The following is a 16,122-nucleotide window of genomic DNA, read 5'->3' as shown; positions in this document are numbered from 1 at the left end:
AGAGTGCAACAGTGGGTGTGAGGGAAAAGCCCACACTGTGAAATCACTGGGGTGCCAGGGATGTGGTGCTAGCAGGTATGTTGGCCATCCCAAGTGCAGGGGGAATTTAGACTCCCAATCAATGTTGGTCATGCTCTGTGAAGGGCTGGCTCCCAGATCCAGGAACAAGAGAGGTTTTACTCTACCTTCTGGTCCAATGATCTGATAGACTAGATGTGTCATCTCCCATGCCTTCATCCAAGAAGACAACTGGAATAAAAATGCTACTGATCCATTAGGGCCGTTCATTGCACTGCCTGAAATGGCAGCAAAAGCCAACGAGTTCTCCGAAAAATCTTCAAGATACCCTGCTTGAGTGCCACTGCTCAGTTTCTCACCTACACAGAAGAGCCTTCTGAATGGGCTTTGCTCAAGTCAGACCTGAATTCTTGTATCTTTCTGTTGAGAAATCATCCTTTGGCAAAGACAGTTGGAGAGTCTCCTGGTCTGTCTTTAACCTCATTCATCTTTCATTCCTTGCTGGAACTCCAAAAGTTTACTTTTTATGAAAGGACAAATCAGTCCTTTTCTCCCTTCTGACTGCTACAGCTCCTGTAATGCACATCCAACTGCCCCTCTCTTATCTGGGTCAGCTGCTGGGCGACCTCTGGAACTCAGAGATCCTCCCTCATACTTTTCCTGTTGTTCTATCAGATAAAAAAAAATTGAATTGGGCACCGCAGTTCAGATTCTGTAGGTCAGGTTTGAATTAATTGCCTCAAGGGTCATATTTTACAAACGAAACAAGAATGCATACCCTTAAGTGATGAGTCATATGCATTGTGCAATGGATTATTATTCCCTTTGGGGTATCGTATTTACTTATGCTTGTGAAATGCTCCATAATTTTTACATCTTTTCTTCCTTATTGTCTTCAGATGTAGATTATAGTCACAAGAAGAATGTAGGCTTAGCTTTTAAAGTGAATGTACTTTAAAGCCTAATTAAATAAAAGTTAAAGGTGCTGGGTGATAGGCAGTATCTTAATTGAGAAGGCAATAGATTAAATTAGGGTTTTTTTCTTATAGATCCTCAATCCAATATTTCTTGAAAACTAAACCGTCATATTCTTCAATTGCTAAAACCAATTTCAAGGTAAAAATGTCATGTCAAATCATGTACCAATAAGGGCATTGCAAATAAGATTTTTCTTGACCTTACCAATCAGTCACATTGCATCCCCTCCAAAGAGTATTATTAGATTTTTATCATTTTCTGAAAGCTTCCACTTCAGAGACCAGCCTGATAAAGTAAAGTATCTGATTCTAATAGATAGCCACAAACGAAGTTATGAATACCACTGCTATTCATTTAAGGGACATCACTACTCTACAGTAGATAAAAAGTCTAATGAATTTACATTAATCAAATAAATATAATGATTACCTGAGACATACTTGGGTTTATAATTATATATGTTTTGGTAGTCCCTTTTTAGAATCGACACAGTATGATAGATATCTTCACGAATATTCATATATCATAGAAAAGTATGGCTTGATCATCCATTATACTAATGATGCATCTTATTATTACCATACTGATTCAAATGAATTTCTAGGTCCATGTGATACAACAAAGCCTGAGATATGGCCAATGATGTATAACAAGGTATTCAGAAGAGGAAGAGCAGTCTAGTACTGTAAGCAAATAGAGCGAAAATCTGCCTTAACTTGTGTTCCACAGATTACCTTGTTGTCATGGGGGATGCACAAATATTTCTGAATTTATACTAGGAATCTAAATGAGCTGTTATTTACATGGGTGCCAGTCCGATTAGCATCACTGAGAGCTGCACCAAGTTACTGAACTCACAGCTCACAGACATGTAACCCTTGTAGTAGGGCTCGCAAACTCGAGTGCTCAGTTTGAAAAATGTTGAAAATGTTTCCCTTGGCAGATTCAAGATTTCACAATATTATGCACAGAAACATGAATTGCTGTGGTGATAAGAAAAAGTGCTGATTTGTAGATAGCTAATTTAATCCCACTTTTCAAGCTAGTGTAGGTATATAACTGATACAGCTTGAACGGTTATGTCACTGATTTGAAACAGCAAAATTACATTGCATTAATTTAGCATATTAGAGACAAATGTAAACTACTTTCACATCTCCTTCAGGCAGCATTTTATAATGAGAACCAATTTAATTTGAAAAACAAAACAGAAAAATATGTATTTTTTGGCCTTCTCTAGATGCACAAGAGTATTCAACAGCACTGTTGGTTTTCCAGGAAAATTTCTTGTAGAACAAATGTAAGATTTATGATGAGTAGGAGCTAAGCCCCATTCTTAACCAGGGCTCATGTCAGCCACTCTATTATTATTTTTTTTTTTTAAAAAAGTGTAATCTGTGCTGTCAGGGCACAGTGTACAAGCAACTATTTACAGAAGGTTTATACAGTTGGAAGATAAATACTTCTGTGGAACTGAAACAACTCTGTGCCAGAAGTCCTTCAACCATATCCACGGTAGACAGCACGAAAGGGAGTCACAGAGAAAGGACTACACGGTACAATCACAAACAAGCCACTCTGCAGTTTGCATGATGCTGCCCAGCACCCACCGTGCCTCCCATCAATGCTTGTAGATGTGCTGTTGACATTGTAATCAGTTGTGTAGAAACCTTCAAGAGAGAGAAGTTGACCTTTCTAAAGCACCGTTAATCTAATTAAGACTGTTGTCTAAAATGGATCAGATGACTCCCACTGTAGGTGAGCCTATTTCCCTCTATTGACTCTAAAGGCAGTTTAGACAACTAACTCCTAACGGAGGTGTCTGGATAAATCCCATCTGCAAGGATTCGTATTATCCCTGCAAACTACCTAAACTCAGCTTCGGATTGGGCTGCCTGCAAATCCCCTCTGTCCTTGCTTGCAACACAGCAATCCTTTTAGGAAGGACTTGGGTCCATCTTGTCTGTCTCACGAGTCCTGTGTCAAGGCAGTATGGCACTTAGTGCCATGGTCTAGTTGACGTGGTGGTGTTAGGGCAAAGGTTGGACTCAGTGATCCCAGAGGTCTCTTCCAACCTCATCGATTCGGTGACTCTGTGGGATAGCGGGAAGTAATCCCTGGGCACACCCTGGGCAGACATTTCGCACTGGATCACACCTCCATGGCACAAAGCATGCTCTGACAGGTCTTCTGGAGTGTGGGGGGCACCAGCAGCTTTCCCCCAGGAAGCAGCTCCAGATGAAGCCCTCACAAGGAATTAACGGCAGGGTAAGGGGCAAGCATGGCTTCATGCCTGTTGTCAGCCAGCTCCTGCACTGCAGTGGGGGACAAACAGCTCATCCCCGCTGGTCTGAGGTACAGTGTGAAGCACGTCCTGCCGTCGGCGCTCCCAGGAGGGACTTGCATGACACCTGTGTACCTAAGTACCAAAGCACGCTTTGCTAAGCTCTCGTGGCCCAGAATCCCACAGTGGCTTTGGCTTTAAAGCGCTTTCTCACAGAGTCTGTAGTGCCTTTCTGAAAACATAACAACTTAGCTATGCTGTAGGTAAACGGTGCTTTACTTCTGTTTTCCGCTATTTCGGTCAGATTCATTGGCTCCGTTTTTTCCTCCTCTTCTGGTCCCTTGCTGTTGCTTTGGTAGTAAAAAAGGAAGAGAAATCCATGTGGCAGTCACTCTGACATCGGCTGGGTAAGCTGAATTATGGCTGCTCTGTACATCAGGCTAGCCTCCTGATGGTCCTTGGCTTTGGAAATAATTTTCCATTAATTATCTGCAAAATATTTACTTTAAAAGTGCTGTGAACAATCAGGCCAGGAAGCTTGTTTACTTGAACATTTCCTCAACAAGAGTGCAAACACCATTGACATGAAGTTTTTATACTTTTCTCCCAGCTCTAAATAAACGCTGTGTAGCACTGATCAGGATTTTGCTTTGGTTAAAGAAGAACAAGACCCCTGGTGTTTATTTTTTCAATATATGTGTATTGTTAAAGAACAGTTACGTTCATCAGTGACTTCCTATGCACGTACTTACTGCAATTACCTCTTTCTTTCTTCCAGGCATGTAGCCACCGCTCTAGTTCAGAGATCATCTGCTGTACAACTCCTTCACTGAAAGCCTTCGATCTCCAACCACCCTTTGTAACCAAAGTATTCTTTATTTTTGATGGCGTCAGCTCTTTGTACTTTGATTTTGATTATGTAAATAATCCGGTATTTAAGCATTTTGAAAAGCCAGTGTTCATCTCAAGAGGCAACCAAAACGTTCTGGAAATCAAGGTAAGAAATGTTGAAATAAGTTTTTCAATTATTCACAAGCGCGTATCAGCAGCATAACGTAGAACAGACGTTTTGATGAAATAAAGGAAGGGCAGAGAGAGCAATGTTTTCAGTACTGCGTTCACCCAAGCCCCCAGCTGTCACAACTTAAAAGATGCAGAGCTGTAAACAAAGTTATATAGCAGGGTGGTTGTTGGCACCAGGTGGGGTGGGAGAGGGGTTTTCCTTGCTCTCAAGGGAGCACCACACCACATCAGCTTCTGATTGCGATGAGCTGCGTCACCAGTTCAGGATTAAACAGAGCCAGCAGACCAGAACTTGAAGCGTGTGGTCTGCGCTCAGGTCCCAGCTCTTACTGTCTCATGGTTTTGTGTCCTTCCTCACAAAAGATGTGGAATTGCCTTTAGAAAGTGGCCTAGTGGTTTTGGCTCTCTAGAGCTGAGGGAAACTCTGGCCTGTGCACAAAGTCACTCATGAGGATCAGTCACCACTGTAGCCTAAATATTTATGGATCCATGAAAAATGCAAAGTTGATGCTGAGTGCCTCTTAAAAGAGCACTGAGAATGGCCTACATGGCACTGAGAAACATTTCTTAGGAATTCGGGGCTCTCACAGGCGTGGGCTGCTGTTTACTACAGTGCTGCAGCGAAAGTTCAGTCCATCTTGCGAGAGTCTGATTTCTTGAAATCTAGTGATTTTCTGAGTTAGAGTATCAAACAGAAGCAGCATAAGTACAGGCATTTCTAATTTGCAATGAATGTTTATGAAAATTTATTATTATGTACGTGTAATTTATATAGACTATCTATAATTTATATAGAATATAATCTCTAAAAAATGCTTTACGGAAGAGAATCAGTCTTAATGCTGGGGTCATCTCTTTGTGTAGCTCCTCCATAGCTCTGTAGGCCAAAACTCTTTTCCTCTATGACAGTCATGAAATCTTGAAGCCCTGAGGTCTTTGGCTCCAAGATGGTCCAGTGGACCAGCTTCTGAGCTGCAGGAAATCAGAGGGGGTTACTTCAGAGCTTCTGTCAGCCATGCTGAGTTCCAGTCAAACTCTCTGAATATTGATCTGTCTCCACGGAGTGGGCAAATTCCAAAGAAGAATCAGTCTGATTTTGGTTTGGTTTGGTTTTGTTTTTCTACTTGGAACTCTTGACTGTACAATCACTCCTTCCTCAGTGCAGAGCAATTCTCTTTTCAGTTACGGAGGAACGCTAGAAAGAATTCTGGTGTGCAGGTCAACAGAGAGCTGGGAATATATAGCTGCTGCATGGCTCAGTGCCTCTGTGCAGTGACAGCAGTGTTTTCCAGTATTTTCCAGGTCATGCATATCAACCGATTGGAAAGAAGACTAATTTGAGAAGACTCATAGAATAACTTAGATTGGAAGGAACCTCTGGAGGTCTTCATAGTCTAACCCCATTGCTCAAAACAGGGCTAAGTTAAAAATGAGGTCAGCTTGCCTGTGGCCTTGTCTGGATGAGTTTTGAAAATCTCAGGGAATGGCAATTTTACAGCTCCACTAGCCTTGCATTGTGCATCCCATGCTGTAGCTCCTTTCCTAGCTTTGTGGGCCTCTGCTGTACTTCATCCAGTTTGTCAGTATCTCTCGTGTTCTGTGGGGTTCAAAACTCGACACAGTTCTCCAGGTATGGCCTCACAAGTGCTGAGCAAAGGATAACAATCACCTTCAATCTACTGGCTTTGCTGCTGCTGAAGTATGTGCAGAGCCTTCGTCACTACAATGGCACGCTGCTGCCTCATTTCACCTTCTGGTCCAGTATATCAGTCATTTTCCTAAATTTGATGTCATCTGAAAGCACAAGGACAGTGCGCCCTGTCCCTTTGTCCAGACTGTCAATAAAGATTTTAAGCAATATTAGTCCCAGCGTCAGCCACTGACGAATGCCATTTGTTAGACTTTCAAGATTTGAGCTGATGGCCAGTCAGTTTTTCACTCACCGTATAGTCCATCCATCCACTCTGTATCATCCCAGTTTATTTTCATTGCTGGCTGTTCCCAGTCACGTTCTTGTCCTTCCTCTGCCTGGAAGTGCTTCCATGAGGATTTACTCCGTAATCTTCCCAGAGACCGAGGGTTAAAAATCAGTTGGTTTTGTAACTCTCTTCTTTCTTTTACTGTTGAACCTTTTATTCTCCCTGAAGGAGAAGTCTCTAGTGCTGTTTGTTGCTGGGAAGAAGCCATTCAGATGAGAAAGGCTGGCTGAGGACTGTCCCACTGACAACTGACCATAGTCACAATTTTGTAGTACTGATGTCACCTGTAGTCATGGCACCCAAGGCAGATGTCTACCTAAACCTAATGCCCTGGTTATTTCCTGGCAACCAACTGGAGAATAACATTAGTGAAAGCTGGTCTCCTAGGACAGAGGATGAACAAGCACCAATTTAACATCTTCCTCTAAATAGAATTAGTTATAGTGGGATGCTTCTATCAAAACAGTGAGGCGACTTTCGGAAATTATAGTCGGGAGCCAAAAGATCATTACAAGCCATATTGGCAAGACTTTTCCCTCACCCCGTACCCGCATTCAAAAATACACATACACAAGTTTACATGCCTCATGGTCATATTTTGTGCAGTAATTAAGCAAGCTCAGCATGAAATTAAATGGCAGCTTGCTTCAGTGAACAGTCTTTTATACCAAACCAAAGTTCTTTTTTCTTTTTCTTAATTAGTTTCAGAGGGGTGGGGGGAGCTTTTATCACAAGTTTTTCAGTCAAACTAATCTAGTGTGACATATTCGGCTTTCATCGAATGACAGTGGGTACCGAATGAAAGGTTCTGTTTGGTTTCCCCTGATGACCACAAGATGTTTTTGTAAGAAAATGTTACACACAAGAAAACATTAAGTCTTCTATCTAAAACATAGTCAGGGCACTGTGTGCCATGAATGCCAGCCCTTCTTGTCTTCAGTGCCAGCCCTTTTGTCTTCCACACTACCGAACCTCTCAAGGTCCCACATCATCACTGTCTTCCTCTGCCAAGTATGTGGCTCTTCTTTGAAGTCTCTCGGTGCCCACCATGCCCCAGTCAGAGGGGTCGTGGCAGAGTGACTTGAAGCACTTCTCTGCTTCAACATCGTGAAGACATCACTTCAGAAGTGCTCCCGTCTCCCACCAACACCAGAAGCTCTCAGGGCAGGAGAAGTTCTGGTATTTCACTGTTGGGGATGACTGAAGACCTGAGTCTGCTGAAGAGGTCAGAGTCTACTTGCTGCCTCTCGCAGGAGCCACTGACTCAGACCTGCAAGCTGGTCTACTGACAGCCCAGTATGTCCTAGCTGTGAAAAAAAACCCAAACAGATAAATAAGGAAAGAAACAGCTTCTTACCTCAGTCTGCCCAGAGGCCTGGCCTGGCCTGGGATTGTGCTTGTGCACCAAGCCGTTGCGGGGACCTCTGCATGCTTCCACAGGAATGGGCTGCTAGGTGACTAAAGTGTATTTATAAATAGAAATCTTCCACTAGAGAAATAAGTAGCACGATTGTCATTTTATGTTACACAGCACATCTGAGATCTTGGCTGTCCTCTGGCACATCTGTCCTAAAACTCAGAGTCGGACAAGACTTACTAAATTGCCTACTCTGTTGCGGTACAACACATACTTTATGAGACAATCTTAAGGAACTCTGGTCTATGTATAGGTCACTCTTATTTTCAATCTTCTTCCACATTGCAAAGAAAATTATGTTTCTCTCAATATCTGGTCCAAGAGAGTGCAATATGGAAACCCTGCTATTTCTGAGCAAGTTGAAGTAGAAGCTCTGCAGCTGCAGTAACTCCTCATTCTTCCCAAGTCAACTTGGGAACCTCAAAAATTCTTCTGACACCAATCTCAAAATTTCCACGCCTTGGTTTGTGGTCCTTCTACTGCTTCTAGATTTTCACCTGAATTATTCCCATCTCTCTAAAGCTGCGAGACAGTTGATCTATCAGATTGGTTTGCAGCAGCTACACAGTCCAGTGAGAAGCTTCTCCAGCTTGCGTGCAAGGGCATTGCTCAGCAAGAAGGGATGTGCATTTTAAAATAGGAAATACTGTTTCTCAGGTCTCACAGGAGCCAGTTTCCTCCTTTTCTTAAAATCATAGGCAAATTCCATGGTCCTGAGAAGAGTGAAACAACTGCTGAAAGAGTTTTGAAACTCTTGATATATTGAGATATTATAGTGAATATATTTGAAACTGTAATGTATTATTGGTAATATAATATAATGGTAGTAAGTGAAAACTACTATCTTCATTATAACTGTCTCAGGACCACCTTAGGAAACATCAGTATGATTATTTTTTTTTCCCTGTGCGTAAGTATCAGTTTTGATGGAGAAAAAAATTCTAAGATTTTGTGTAGGAGGAAAAAAAGGCCACTCACCCACACTCTCCAGGGTAATATATTTATCCTGAAGATGGAAAACTCAAATTCAAGTCTTTTGGGGTACATCATTCAAAGGAAAGATGTTTCCTCCTATATGTTCATTAAAATTTTCCCAGGGTTCAGTCTGATTGTGCAGCAGACCTAAAACATATGCCAAAGTAACAGTTTTTTGCCCCTCAGAATGAGGTTCTTGTTTTCTTTCCAGTATACGAGGCCTCATAGCAGTGTCAAAACTGAAAAACTCCCAGATCCAGCCCACGTAAATAGCCTGTATTAGTGTTACTCCCCATCCTCCCTTCCTCCCTTTTAATCCCGCTTAATATGCCTGTCCTTTCATCTTAGCTGGGCTGTACAGGTGGTCGGGCAGCTTCTTAAATACCGATGCACTCCTGAGCACAAAAGATCCTGAACTTGGCCTTTGGACACTGCTATTGCAATACCAGAAGGAATAATATTTCATCCAAGTCTGGGATGTGAAAGCAAGTTTTCTGAGCAGGGAGTGCACTTTTCATGCTGTCATCTTCACCAGGATTTGTTCCTTTTTGGTCTGTGGAATGTGATTTTAACAGATTTGTGCATTTTTATGATTATAATTAATTAGTTCTTTTTGAAAGCTTCACTCCTGCTACCATAACCACTTGCAAAACAAAATGTTTGAGATGCTTTCAGTTTGTGGATGATATAATGCTAGTTTTGTATAAACAACAGGGTCACATAATGCGTCCTTTCTTGTGCAAATTATGCAAAAATCTAAACAGGACCAACAGGATTTATCCCTCGGACATTTACATTTTTAGAAGTCTGTATGGGCTATATGAGTATTAGCGACAGCAGATTTTATCTGTAAACTTTATCATCCCCCTCTGGCCTCTCTGTCAAATTCCCATTTACATGGAAAAAAATGATATATGCATATTGACAGGGCAATGTAAATTTGCACTAGTCTTTTATTTCACAACTGTTTTTCCATTAAAAACATTTACCAAGGTAATAAAAGGACTTTTCCTTAACTTTTATGAGATGGTTATGTAATATTAAATTGATTTTTTTTTCCAAGGGAAATTATATTGATTCAGAAGCTGTTAAAGGAGAGGTGCTAAAAGTTGGAAATAAAAGCTGCGAAAACCTCCTCCTGCAGTCAGAATCAATTCTGTGTACGGTTCCCAGCGATCTCCTGAAATCCAACAGCGAGCTAAATATAGAGGTGAGGCAGCTACACCACACATGAGATATTAATGCCATTTTTATTATCATTCCCAATGTCACTATTGAAGCTATAAACTTTAAATTTAAGCCTAAGCCTGTGTTTACAGAGATATCTCTATCTCTGTTTGTTTGGGGTGGAAATTCAAATAATATTATCATCATTGTTGTTATCACCTGTTTGTACAGAGACTTTCTGGACCCTTGCATGCAACATAGGACCGAAACTAAGCACAGAAATAAAATGATAGTCATTAGTCCAAACGCAAGAGGGAACATATGGGGAAGAATGGGAAGCTATAATGGAGTAGGTTTACTCTGGAGCTTTTTTCAGCAAAAAATTCTGCTGCAATCAAGACGATCAGATCCTTTGTGAAAGAATTTTTTGTCTGCTTTTTATAATTTCGTTTCAATTCTTGTTGTACGATGCAGATGTTTGAGTTCCACTGGTGTTCTAAAGGTGGTCTCACTAGAGTCATTCAGAGTGCTACTGCAAATTGAAATTGTAGACAGTTTTGACCTACTGATTCATAGAATAAGACACAAATCTTTAGAACTGTGGAATCATTTAGGTTGGAAAAGGCCTTTATTTCAGTATCTTTGTATTTTTTTAAATATAAAAAAAAGGAAAATCACAGCAGAATAGGATTACCTTTAAACTGTGAAATTTGCTGATCATGGATTCTGATTCACTGAAAACAGTGGAGACTTTGCCAGTCATGTAAGTGTGATTAGGATCAAAGTCTATGTAAGCTCTTTGGAGCAGGGACCATCTATTTTTTCTATGCCTTTATGGCATTCATCTCCAGAGGATCCTAGGCCATGAATGGTATTCCTATGTGCTACTGCAATCTAAGTAAATAGTAATAACTAATATACTTTATTAATACAGTAAATATTAATTTAGTATTAATTTATTTTGAAAAGTACAAATTCGATTTCTTGGATATATCAGGCAAACTATAAAATTAGTTGCAGCTTTCCTTTTGGTGTGATCTCTTTCCCGGACCTCTAAATGCCTAGAGTCATCTAATACTTGTGCACGCGTTGCATTCCATACCTGTTCGTATTTTTACATATGCAACTGGGACTGGCACTACATTTGATCAGTTCTACTGTGCGATAATTCCGTAACTTCTAAGAAACAGATAAGCGTGACATGTATTTCGTATGTAGAAAGGAACACAACATAAAGGGGTTAAATAAGGTTTCTCCTTGTTTACTGGCAAGGAGCCTCAGAAATTGCAGTCTGCCCAGCGAAGAAGAAAATTTGCTCTTTTGACGGGCAAATCCATCATTACAGTACTCAGAGGAATGAATTCCACAGGAGGAAGAGAAAAGATGGCCAAACACATTCCAACTGACTGAGCTAGTGCCGTGTGTCCTGAAACAGTTTTTCCCTCTTAGCTGCTTGATGTTCGGTTGGTTGTTGATTTTTGGGGTTGATTTTGTTTTGTTTTGTTTTGTTTCTTTAAACTGTCGCCGAGCTAGAAGCTGGCAAGGGACAGGCTCACGTGACCTTGGGAACTAAAATGCAGGCACGCTGTCAACAGCGAGAGAGTTTGATGTTACAGCGTATTTATGCTGGCAGGATACATATTAAAGACATTTGGGCTATTTTTTTTAACGTATGTATCAGCCCATATATCCGTAGGCCCATACATTTCTGTGCACCATTTGAGTAAAAGGATGAATTTAGCATTTGGAATTAACGTCTGGTAGCAGTGGGACCCTGTTATCCAGAGTGCGTGTGTGAGTGCGTGCCATGTGTGTGGTGTAGCACACACATAGCTGTGTCACTATCAGAGCTCCTGAAGGCATGTCATGAATCATAAAAATGTAGCTCTGCTTTCACGTACACCAATATAACAATTTCTCCACTCCCAGTGTCTTATCGCAGTACAGCATCACAAAATCAAATCTAATACATATGGGATGTATTATACTTTAGTACTAATAATCAACTTCTTGCTGGTCTTTTGAAATCATCACACTATTTTTTTCTTTGTTTTTTTCAGTGGAAGCAAGAAGTTTTGTCAACAGTTATCGGAAAAGTGCTGATCCGGCAAGATCAGAATTTCACAGGGCTAATTGCTGGAGTTGTTTCAACATCAGTTTTAATTTTTATCTTTTTGGTGTTTTTCCTCTGGAGAAGGAAGAAGAAACAAATTAAAGGTCCATCATAGTCACTTCCATCAAATAATTCCACTATTATATCTTAGATTTTAAAAACTGACATTGATTTGTGCTTTGCTTAACTGCCCTGCAATGCCCTGCTGTAACCTGTCAGCAGAGGTTTCGCAATCAAGTCCAATGTTCAGTTGCATTTCGACCCCTTGGCTCTTGCCTGAGCTGGGTGAAGGGGCCACAGTATGCCTAAAGGAGAAGGATTTCAGGGGAACTCTGAGCTATTAGGAAAACTCAGTAACTTCTGTTCCTCAATCAGCCTTAGAATAGGGGACGAGTAAATGACATGCATGGAATCACGAGTACTCCAGCTTCATCCAGTTGCCTGGCAGTCCTCCAGGCTGTGCCTACAAAGTTGTGTAAGGCACGGAGCGCTGCAGTGCCCTGGTCTCCTGTTCACCCAAATTAGGAACTTGGTCAGAGTGTGCCTCCTCTCTGGCCCCCGTGTCTGGGTTTCCGTCCAGTCAGAACTGCCACACTACACAAGGGGAGAGGAGGAGGGGAGCTAGTATATAAACAGGTCTTCTTCTGAGGCATTATCACAGTCAGATCATGAAGCTGCCTCCATAGGCTTCAAAGCTCTCTTGGATCTTCCAGTATGGCCAAGAGTGGAGCATTAACACAAGGTACAACAAATCTTGTGTTTTACAAATAGCTCAAGTTCAGGTCCTGCTCACCTCTGCCTCATCAATAACCCAACCCTCTACCCAGCAGAGCAGAACATCTAAATGTAAATAAATATGTACATGAATGCTGGCACACAGTAAACAGGAGGATTTTCTAATATTTCTTTCTCCTTCCCCTTTCAGATCTGGGAAGCGACCTAGTGCGCTATGATGGCAGAGTGCACACTCCTCACCTGGACAGGCTGGTGAGCGCCAGGAGTGTAAGTCCAACGACAGAAATGGTTTCAAGCGAATCTGTAGACTACAGATCAACTTTTCTAGAAGGTACACCTCTGTTGTGAATCTGCGCAGATGATATTTTATACATCTTGCTTTTCATATGTCTTCAGATGATAGCTACTTTAATCAGTATCTTAATTTCAGTTTCTCATCTGGTTTGTCTGTGTCTGCATTGTTTGGGACTTTCCTGTGTTCAGAGCCTTGTTATTTGAACTGATCTTCTCAGGTGCTTCCCAAGGTTAAGGTACAAAGGATTTTTACTTTTAGTCAGGTTGGAGGAATATATAAAATACTGTTAGTAAAAACTCTCTGTGAGTGTGCTCCACAACTTATTAGCAGCTAGTGGATGTAATGATTTTGTGTTATCATGAGGTCCATCACAGCGCGCACAAATCCGCTCCAACAAAAGTGATTTTAAGGATAGCTTCGAGTGGCTGTAGGTTTAGTGTGTCTCAGTGACTTCATACAGTCATTATAAAGCAGTTCTGTCAGCCCAACATGGGACGTGGAGTTTTGTAAACTGATATTCTTTTGTCTGTTCATGCCCCTCTGATAAAATGGCCCATTGTATGATGCAGAAATGTTGATTTTAAAAATTAAGCTAAAGGATGTGAAAACTGACAAATTGAGTGGAGGCCCATGTGTGCTGAGATGCCAGTCTCAGAAAACACACTCTTCATTTTCAGGCTCGTGGGCATGAGGGAAGAATAACCCTATGCCCAATACATTTTGGGGCCGTATAACACCATTTTTGAGTAGGTATTCTCCAGAAGAGCACTCTGCTGCACTTATCGTACCGCTTTAGGCTGAACATGTGGAGACGTGCGGAGACCGTGTTCTGTCTTTACCGTTAAGGAGTCTTTAACTATTAGGAGTTACTATATTATGATATTTGAGATATCACAGGTATTTGTTAGCCTTGGTATAGACACAGTCTTGTACTATTTCAGGTGCTGCCGTATACAACTCAATAGAAATCACTCCAAATCCTTATTCCACCTTTGTAATCCCCAGTCGCGGAGCTGTTTGAGAGCCAGGCCCGTTCCCAGCTTCCTAAAGGAATTCCTAAAGGAATTCCTAAAGGAATTAAAGAATCATAAATGATTCTTTAATTGCTGCCGCCAGCTCGCACAGGAAATTTCTTGATTGAAAGATTCCCAAAGGAAAAGGAAAGTCTGTGCCACTGGTTAGAAGGGAAAGTGGTACACGAGACAAAACTGTGCAAAGATCCTTGGTGGAAGGTAAATCTGCAGCGGTCCTGGGGCCACTGTGCACTGGCAAAGCCCAGCGGAAAGCGCACCCAAGAAGGAGGTGCGTTCACTTAATGTTCCTGTAGGAATGTTTACATCAATTGCTGTCAAAGAATCAAATGACAGGAACATTAGAAAACATGCAGATTTACATGTAGCAGCTGTAAAAATTATTTTGCAGCCATGGCTAGAGTATTTTACCATGATCATTACATAGATATTTGCCTTTGGTGACATAAACGTGGCTTTGCAAATGTAAGAGTTTGTATTTTTGCCTCTAGATAGAGCGGCACTGAGTTTTTCTCAGCACCTAGAGTGCTAACAGCACTGTATGAAAATTTCCCAAGTTTTATGCATAAATACATAAAGCATGTCTGTACAACATCTTTTTCTCTTTGTGATAAAATATCTGATAATTTCTGTTGTTAAATTTATTCTCTTTTTTTCTTTTTGACCCTGGGCTAAATTCTGCTCATTGACTCTGCTGGAATCATTCCAGACTGAAATTGGTGTAAATTAAACTTAGTCCTTTGATTCTATTACACAAAATAATAGGGGAAAAAAAGTCTTTTAAACAAAAGCAATTTAAAATACCTGAACAACATACTGTTGACAGAAATCATTTTCTCAAATAAGTACTCCTTGCTTGACTGAAACATTTTAATTTCTGCTATTTTAAATCAGCTGGCTCATGTTATTTTCATGAGTAGCACCAACTGTATTATCTTCAGCAGTTACAGGATATGAATCACCTCCAGGCATTTCCCCGGTTGAATATTTACCATTGGATAAATATAGCTAGTCACCAGCAGTTTGGAAACCTTCATGAGATGTAAAGTTCCCTACCAAATTAGAACATGACAATAATAAAAGGTTTCGTGTTTTTAATTGTTCACCACTTCCTCCTCCCGTATCGCTGTCATTTTGCCATTTTACTCTTGTTACTCCCAATTACTAGAAATGTTATAACCTACACTTGGCAAGAAGTGACAAGGCTTCATTCCATCCCCTCAGAAAAGTGGAAGTTTTGCCATTTACTTTCATAAAAGTAGAGCTGAGACAAGCATAAGTTTCTAGTGACATGTTTTTCCGGGAGTTTGGCAGATTAGCAATGCATATTTTCATTTTCCCATTGTGAACAAAACTTCTGCAAAGCCAAGCCACTTCCAGACTGATAAACTCAAACCTTGCTTACCCATGCAATAAAACTCTTCATTTTCCAAGGAGAAGTCTGAAAGGATGACAACAGTTTCTGTTCATCTTGCAGATCAGTTTCCAAGCATGTCTCAGAATGGATCGTGCAGACCTGCCCAGTATCCTCACTCTGACCTCTCCCCAATTCTGTCTAGTGGAGACTCAGATTTAGCCAGTCCGCTTCTCCAAACTAACGTCCACATTGACATCAGCGCCTTAAACCCCGACCTGGTCAAAGAAGTGCAACATGTGGTTATTGGTGCTGACAGCCTGATTGTACACTTCAGCGAAGTTATAGGAAGAGGTGGGTACCGCGACTCTTGCCTTGCAAACTGCTCTTCTTTTTACACCCCCATTTATTATAAACTCTTTTGAATAAGGTGTCTACTGGGAGGTTTTTCAAGCTTTTTACCTCTTACAGCACTGCATCCCATGCACTGAAACCAGGGGGGAACCAAGGGGCTCTCTTTTGAAGTCAGATGAAGGGTTTGATCAGTTGGAGAAGACACCAGAGGGAGGAAGGAGTCTGCCAATTAATGGGGCTCCTTTGAACTCAGAGACTTGCTGGTTCCCCCTCAGCTGCCTCACCCTCACCCTTTTCCGGGCTACAGAAAAGCTCAGCCGCAGCTTCTGATCCATGAGGCTGCAGTGGAGGAGTGAGGCTGCTGCAGAATATTGCACCAGCCGAAGGCACTCGCCTAAA

General features: G+C 41.3%; 1 protein-coding gene across 1 annotated transcript in view; it reads left to right on the top strand.

Moving 5' to 3' along the window:
* MET (MET proto-oncogene, receptor tyrosine kinase) overlaps positions 1–16,122 on the top strand; it is a 71,105-nt gene that overhangs the window by 44,356 nt on the left and 10,627 nt on the right. Inside the window, exons 10-14 of the mRNA XM_009697352.1 lie at positions 4,059–4,277; positions 9,738–9,884; positions 11,902–12,058; positions 12,880–13,020; positions 15,493–15,723. Coding sequence (XP_009695654.1) covers positions 4,059–4,277; positions 9,738–9,884; positions 11,902–12,058; positions 12,880–13,020; positions 15,493–15,723 — 895 coding nt within the window. The remainder of the gene's footprint in view (positions 1–4,058; positions 4,278–9,737; positions 9,885–11,901; positions 12,059–12,879; positions 13,021–15,492; positions 15,724–16,122) is intronic.

The sequence above is a fragment of the Cariama cristata genome, unplaced genomic scaffold, assembly GCF_000690535.1.
Source record: "Cariama cristata isolate BGI_N322 unplaced genomic scaffold, ASM69053v1 scaffold10153, whole genome shotgun sequence".
NCBI lineage: Eukaryota > Metazoa > Chordata > Aves > Cariamiformes > Cariamidae > Cariama > Cariama cristata.
The sequence above is the reverse complement of the archived record's forward strand: the minus strand, read 5'-3'. Positions and strand labels throughout refer to the sequence as shown.